Genomic DNA, 8,002 nt, shown 5'->3' with positions numbered 1-8,002 from the left:
GTGTGTGTTTCATCTTTGTGGTGTGTGAGCATATGACCATTTGCTTTGACAAGCTTCCCCTAATCACCTCCACCGCTCTTCTTATCGCTCTGATTGTGCTGTCAATCACACCAACATTGTTTCTCAAAAACTTCAGTAGGATATTTATCAGTAAAAGCTAAATTAGTTTTACTTAATTTTTCCTTGTTTGAGCCATCTCTGCTTTTCACTGACTGAAAACACACGCGCACCAGATCGGCAGATAATAATACGCATTATCTTCTTTAAAATTCAATTTTGCACACATGCACCATTTGAATTAGCCACCGGATTACTCTGAAGTTAAAAAAGGACATGGGGGAAGGCAGTGGCACACACCCACTCACTTCTCCAGACATCCTTTCCCCTGAAAGACTCGGTCACGGTTAACCTTCAGACATCCTCTACACAAATGTCTACAGCCTCACACACGCACAATATTCTCCTATCTTCCATCTGAGATGCGCAGGATCTAACTCCTAACATATACAATAGAGACCAAGGGCATAAGTAAAGGGTAGCAGTTCTAATCTAGATTATAATATACAGAATTGCATTGTTTGCTTATTCTGTACCTATACCGATGAGTAAGTTCCTGTCTAATAGAGAATGGCTGAGCTAATGGACAGAAAATAATTTTAATGCAGATCAGATGTCATGAGTGACACGACAGTGAGGCATGAGGGTGACACACAGTGAGTGACACAGGGTTCTGTCACACTCAGAGACACTTTCTGTCAGTCAATCTCTCCCTTGTTGATAAATATCCCTGACAAGGTAGCAGCATTGGACTGATTTGAAGGGGGGGAAACAACCCTCTGACTTCATACGCTGGATTAAATGTCTCTTTTCATGTTTTTTCCTCATTGTCCGTTAATTCCTTCATCCTTAGCCTGAGACGCGCATTGACCATTCCCATGCAAACGCTGCTCCTTCATTCAACCTTCCCATCTCCTGTTGCTTTGTTCTCCATCCTCTGAAGTCTTTTCCTCTCCTTTTCCCCCTGTAGGTATTTATAAATGAATGTGTTTACAGAGCAGAGGAGAAGGGGTTGGGGCGTGGAGGGGGAGGTGAACAGGGCTTATTTTAATTAACAATCGCCTGGCCCTCCGTAGATTTGGTCAAAGATTAAAACTCGTTAGGATTGATTCTTGCCTCCAGCCTTATTAAGCTATGGCCCCGCTGTGGCTTGACATAGTTGGAGAGGAGGGAAAGCAGGATCAGGGCGAGGGAAGGAGTTTGGTTTGACGATGGATAGTTGTAAAGCTGACAGACACGGGAAAGGCGAGCAACAGAAACTAAAAGATCATTTTGGAACGGATTATTTAGAAATAAAAATCATAAATTAGGATGATAACATTTCCATTGCAATACTCAAACGTCTAATTTACTTTTCATTAAAAAGCACAAATTTGAATGTCAAAAAGAACTCATTTCTCAGGTGGGCATTTTTCATATTACTAGACAAAAGCGATTGTTAGGAAATGTGCATTAGCAGGATTTGATTGGCAGAATAAGCTTTTATAATAGGGCAACCAACGCCTACAGAGTGCCGAAGAGCACTGCTTGAATTTGCCTGGCAAATGCATTACTGTCTGAAAACTAATTCATCATCTTGCACTTTGCTTCTGTCCTTCCCTTGCCACTTTCCTTCCTTCCCAGCTTTCATTATCACATCCTTCTCTCCTTCCCTCAGCAATGTAACCAGTGTGACAGATAAGCCCTAAGTGAACCACTCTGAGCATTTCTTTATGTAAGCATACGGCCAACTCACGTTGGCAATTCTGGCAATTCCACGAGGAACCTGGGCTGAGGAACGAGGGTGAGATCCCAAAAAAAGACAACTAGTGTCACACATTTCCTGGCACATCAGATGACACATTAAATCAAGGCTTTTAATTAGTGCCACTGGCCATTACAGTTCTAGCTGCAGCAAAAGCCACCATGCCTAGAAGGTGACTCTAGGCTAAACTCCCTTTGACAAGCTCAATTATGAAGGCAGTCTTTCCCCTGAAATCAGTTTGGTCTGACAGTTGTAAATTATGATTTTCACCATGGGGGCTTTGGCTCCGTCAGGACTCTGAGTTATGTGTCATGAGGCTTCCAAACCATCTAATAACTTTGATGTCAAAACCTCTACCCTCTCTCACGGCTATCTTTCTTGATCCGAACAAAGTCCATCGTGACTTTAAGCCTGGCACGGCTCTCAGTGCTGTGCTATTAACATGACTTATTACGAACAGTGTGTGTGTGTGTGTGTGTGTGTGTGTGTGTGTGTGTGTGTGTGTGTGTGTGTAATAAATAATCTGTCCAAATTAAGTGTACAATTTGTAAGACTGTGACTTTAAAAGGTTAAAGAATTAAACACTTCGAAATTGAACTATTATCAGCAGAATATTAGCAGATAATTTATGTAAAAACAAGATACACTAATCATGCGAAACATTATGATCACCTGACTAATATTGTGTCGGCCCAAAAGAACAAACAACTGCGATGCACTGTATATTCTAATACCTTTCTTTCAGAACCAGCATCAACCTTTTTCAGCAATTTGATGTACGTCTACATCTGTTGGATCAGACAACATGGGCCAGCCTTCGCCACCCACGCCACCGCCCCCTGTTGTACTTCACTGTTCCATCCTTGGACTACTTTGTTACATTCTGACCACTGTAAATGTTCATTTGCTCTCTAATATATCCCACCCACCAACAGGTGCCATGACGGAGAGGTAATTAGTGTTTATCGCTTCACCTGTCAGTGTTCATAATGTTACAGTATGACTGATTGGTGTATATGTGTACTCTGCTGCTCAGAAATCTACTGAAGAGAGTCAGTGTAGCGTCAAGTTAATCCCAGTCAGAAATGAGAATAAGAAGAAGCAGCGCAGCCTGCTTTGAGATCTTTTCTACAGTCTGTTATTCTGACCACTAGTCAGTCACGGTGAAAGACTGGCAGTATATGAATGGAAGGTAACAGTAAAGGCAGGCAACAAACACTGGGCAGCAGGCTGAGTGAGACAGAAGATCAGTTTGCTGCAGTTACTGTACGTTTTCTTTTAAACTCCAAGGGAGTGACCCTTTTCCTGGTAACTCCCTGCAACCACCTGAGACTGTGCCAGTTGTTTTGACGTCCATAAGCTATAAATTAATTAAAGAAAAAAGGATCCTAACCCTGCTGTCTGCTATTGACCTGTTCTACAGTAATATATTCTACATATTGCACCTTCAGTAAAAGGCTAAAAATTGCTCCTTGTGGCAAGCTAAGCTGGTGTATTTAAAATGAATAGTTCCCTTTTGTCCCTTTTGTAAGTGTGTGTACATTTTCCTTTATACGCGTGTGTCAGTAAACCTTCCATTTTGTGCTGACTGTTGAAAGGTGGGCTATCGGCTCAGATGCCTAAAAATGGAAGACGATGTTTTTCTGACATGTCTATCACGTGTTTTACATCCTCTGAGCACAAGCACATGCATATGTTTGCACACAATATTTTCTATCTGTAGCTGTCATTCAGGAAAAACAAATTCCATCACTTCTTGAGCCCTTCATAAAGATTTTTAGACCTCCACATGCAATATTTGATCCCTTAAAAGTGTGAGTGGCGGGTTGGATGTGGCAGATGATCCGAGCATGAAGACAGAAGGCATAGAAGAGGATGAAGGAGGAGCAAAAACTAAACATTTTGCTAAAATTTTTTAATACATGACATTTACCAACCTTGTCTTCCACTTCAGCGCAATGACTCGCACACACTTACTCTATCATATCACTAGCTTTTTGATAGTATTCTGGATTTGGGAGAGAGCCAAGGGAAGCTTTACTAAGTTGAGATAATAGCAATGAGCATATGCGAAGACATTGTATGTCTGTGTGTGTCTGTAGTTGATATGATTCCTCTTGAGTGTGGATTGTGAGGTGGAAGAGGAGATTACTGCACCACGCTTCTATAATTACCTCTCATCTCTCAGCCAGTGCTCTTACACACAACGGGGAATGCCAGGCTACCGCACACTCCAACACATGCACACACGCAGTGGGGTGCACTTCTGTACAATGTTGCAGGCTGAGAGGGAGTTATTTCTAGAGGGCTACATTTCACTCAAATTGTGATTGGAGACCGCCCACACTGCCTTTAAGCAACACAGGTCAGCCTCGCTCCGAGCACGCAAACACACACAGAGACGCACACACACTCATCCCGCTGAATCCCGTTCACCAGCTACTGGTAAGTAAGAAGAATGACTCACCTGTAACCGTCCTTCCCACACACACACACACAAAACACCTAAGAACCCATTTTCACAAGTCATGCACACACATCACACTGTAGACTTTTTCTGCTTGGTCCCAATAATGAAGAAAAGTCTCCTATCATCTGTTCTGTCTCTGCTGCACAAACTCATGTGCACTTTGGGCCACTTTGTGGTCTTCTGCTTCAATAATATAGAGGAAAAAAATGCCACAAACTAAAGATGTAATGAATACAGCATACAAGTTGCTTCACATTTTCTTGGCAGGAGCCTGCCTTAATCACCATGCAAACTATCAGGACTAAGTATGACTTAAAGTTGACAGCGACTTGCAAAGATGAATTAACCATGCTATTCACAGCTTTGAAAAAGCCGTTAATAACTATGCCAGAAGTAAATTGCTCCAGCACAGTGAATGACTTAGTACCGCTCTCTCGCCACCTTTGCTCAACTGTTAAAATAGCAATATGACTTCTTGTGGACAGTCAGACACAGGGGGGCAGTTCAGCAAGCTGGAGTGAAAAGAGAGAAGGGGATAAAATTATGTTTCTGATAGCTTAGATTAACATTACAGAGAGTTTTGTGTCCTGCTCTGTTACATTTCTAATCTAATCCTTATCTACATCAAACTCACATATGAAAATTCAAGGCAAAACAAGAAGAAGAAAGAAATGCTCAAAGAGGAGAAAAATAAGAAAGCTTATGGGTGTTTTTAAATTCAGCAGGGAAAAAATAGTTGCTTCGAACTTTCAACAATGGGCAATAGAAAAAGTGTAGCTGCTGCTTCTTAGATCGCCCACGCATACTGTACATACCTGCACACAAAATATTCACAGCACGCACACTGTTGCAGACACTAACATCAGGGCCGCAGCAATCTTTTCCTAATTTAGGATGCATTAAAAATGTGACAAAGCATTGCTTAGCTGCTAATGCGTGGAAGAGTGCAAACGAGATTAAAGTGTCGCCTTCGAGCCTGAGGCATACAGCTGTCTGGACTGGACAGGGACAACTTCCCTTCGCAGGCCTGAGATGTGTTCAGGCATGAATGCGAGCAATTTATTTAGGCAGCTGGCACTTAATAAGCAAAACGGTGCACACATAAGCAGGGGAATGCTGTGAACACGCTGACTATAATGTGACAACTGACGGCAACAGAACATCTCGAGGGAGTGTTTAGCTCTCAATGGGCACACACACACAAAGCATAGGTATGCGCAGGGATGCTCGCTTGACACTCGATAAATTGGTTCATTATATCGCTGTAACACTAATGTGTGCCGAGTCTCATCTGTGCTGACAAAGTGCTACTAAAGGTGCTGTCTCTAGCTCACACGCATACATGCACACACAACAGTTTCGTTTCACTGTAGCTGGCACTATTGGACCAAGTTTATATTGATATTAGCCGCACTTGATAAAATATCACTCTCCTATTTTATTTCATTTTTTCAAAAGGTCCAAACTTGAACACAATAAGAGCACCGAGACATGACAGGTTCCCGTCTAAAGTGATAAAACGTCAAAAAGAGAGAAATGTGTTGGAACTTCATAATCTGGCAACTGGCTCCGGTCAGCCAAGTGTTATATACCCGCAGCGCTTTTAGCACCAGTGGACACAGTTAGAGTAAGGTGGTCCCCCCCATCGCTGAGCCAAGCCAGCAAAATCACACAGTTGATCACACTTAACATTCTTGCAGAAACAGCCCATCACTCGCCTACAATACGCACCACATTACGCAACTACAGCAACATGCAACACTGATACATTTAATGCTTTTTTGTCTTTTCAATGCACTGTTTCAACTTGTCCATCCTCTCACTCTTTTAGCTGACAAGCAAAAAACAATAAAACTATTTTAAAGTACTGATAAAAACAGTGAAGCTTGTTGTCAAAGTATGAAAAATGTGATTTATGCCCCTCCATTAAAACGTTTCTTTTTTTCCCCCAAAAGGCAAAAGACATAAATTAGCAATTTTTTGAAGCATTTTTTTTAACAGTCTGGTGAACGGCGGACAGGTTGTAACATTTCAAAAGCACCTGAAGTTCATGTTTTTTCCACAAAATATTGACCTGAAGCAAATCATTCAGCAACCACCGGTGTTACAGAAGCTCACTCACCCGTTAGCTGGTCATAGGATCCGTCCAGTTCTCTGGAGTCCGACAAGCTTTGGTCACGGTTTTTCGCCTTCATATTCCCTGTGTGCGCCGGAATGTGGAACTGTGGGAAACCGCTGATAATGTGTTGGCGATTCTTGCGAAAATAATTGTGGTTTGTTTTTCGCCTTCACTGAGGATGGCTACAAGTATAATGACATTAACAAGTCATATTTGCTTCGTCATGAAGGAAAAGGAGAGAGCCACGCGTGTGCCGTTATTTCGCGTGTCTGTTTCTGTGTGCGCTCTCGGCATCCAGAAGCTGAGTGAACCAAGAGCGCTCCTGGTCTCTACTTTCGCTTGGGCTGGCACGCGCGCGCACACACTTGACTGTGAACATGCGCACACGCAAACAGAAAGAGAAAAGAAAATTCAGAAAGATAAGATTTGACGGGAGGTCTTAAAACATGTAAAAGGTGAATAAAGTGTGAATATGAAAATACGGTGAATCCAGTTTCCCCCGTCTCCCAGCATTAGAGCCCTTTTGGCTTCATTCATGCAGCATGTCAGTGACTTGGTCCTCTGCCTGAGTCTTTACCATTAATATCACCATCACATCCTCTTCAAATGTTCTCCAGAGCCAGAGCCAGGTCGGATGTGTACAGAGACATCAGCAGGAGCAACAAGGAGTTCAGCGCTGCTGCCAGGCAGAGGTTCTGACTATATCTGATCTATAAATACTCACTGGCACTGGGAAGTCTTGTGTCTATGCTTTTTCTTCCTCACTTCTCTCCTTTTCAGTGTCTTTGCCTCATTTTGCCTCACTCCTGCTCACTTACCACAATATGACATTTGGTCACAATCTGTCAAGCAATCTGTCTTTGATGCCACAGTTTTCTACATTATATCAGGGGTTGCATCAATGATGATCTGTATCCTTCTAACCATGCGTGCATTAATTGGCTCCATGCATGAACAGTTGCAGCATCATCCTGTGTCACCTACTCTGCATTTGAGGCGATTTAGATGTTTCTTCCACTTGCACAAAAGAGCGCTGTTAACTGTAGTGACCTAGGTGCTACAGACCCCATTCACTATTATGTTTGCTCATCCAGCCTGCTCTCAGGGGAAATCCTTTGACATGTCAATTAGAAAAGTGTCACTGAAAGGTTGTTTGCATGACTTCAGCTTCATTTGGGCTGTCTTAAGTGTTCTGTCTGCAACTGAATATACACATTATGTGTGCATTTATCCCACGCAGTGTGCACACTGTGTCTGCAAGCAAATTGTTAGGGCATGTACCTCTGCACTTGTCTCATATGTAGTGTAATGTGACGGTTATGTAGAGGAGTGCTGCTGATGACAGCTTGCTTCTGTAAGAGATGATTTGGTTCCACATTAATTTTGAGTTAAGTAAAGTCTTTGCTATAATTTATTCTTGTTGGACTGCTCTTAAAAGTTAGTGATTTTGTTCAGCCATTCACTTCAGAAAGCGAATTTAAGAAAGTGTTACTGTCTTATTATGGAATTATTAAGGTGTTTTTCTAATCAAAATAAATAAAGTATTTTTAGTACAAAAAAGGACTGAATTATTAGTTTTGTTTCCCATTAAGGCGTTCAGTCTATTTTTCAG

At 42.1% G+C, this 8,002-nt stretch overlaps 1 protein-coding gene across 2 annotated transcripts in view; it reads right to left on the bottom strand.

Annotated features, from left to right (window-relative positions):
* Positions 1 to 7,051, bottom strand: part of LOC102308345 (Kv channel-interacting protein 2) — a 107,104-nt gene extending 100,053 nt beyond the window's left edge. For both annotated transcript variants that reach the window (XM_005940634.3, XM_042228006.1), the window contains exon 1: positions 6,394 to 7,051. In XM_005940634.3, coding sequence (XP_005940696.1) covers positions 6,394 to 6,466 — 73 coding nt within the window. In that variant the 5' untranslated portion in view covers positions 6,467 to 7,051. The remainder of the gene's footprint in view (positions 1 to 6,393) is intronic.
* Between the last annotated feature and the right edge of the window lie 951 nt (positions 7,052 to 8,002).

Source organism: Haplochromis burtoni, unplaced genomic scaffold, assembly GCF_018398535.1.
Source record: "Haplochromis burtoni strain Fernald_Lab_line unplaced genomic scaffold, NCSU_Asbu1 Contig_296, whole genome shotgun sequence".
Classification (NCBI taxonomy): Eukaryota; Metazoa; Chordata; class Actinopteri; order Cichliformes; family Cichlidae; genus Haplochromis; species Haplochromis burtoni.
The sequence above is the reverse complement of the archived record's forward strand: the minus strand, read 5'-3'. Positions and strand labels throughout refer to the sequence as shown.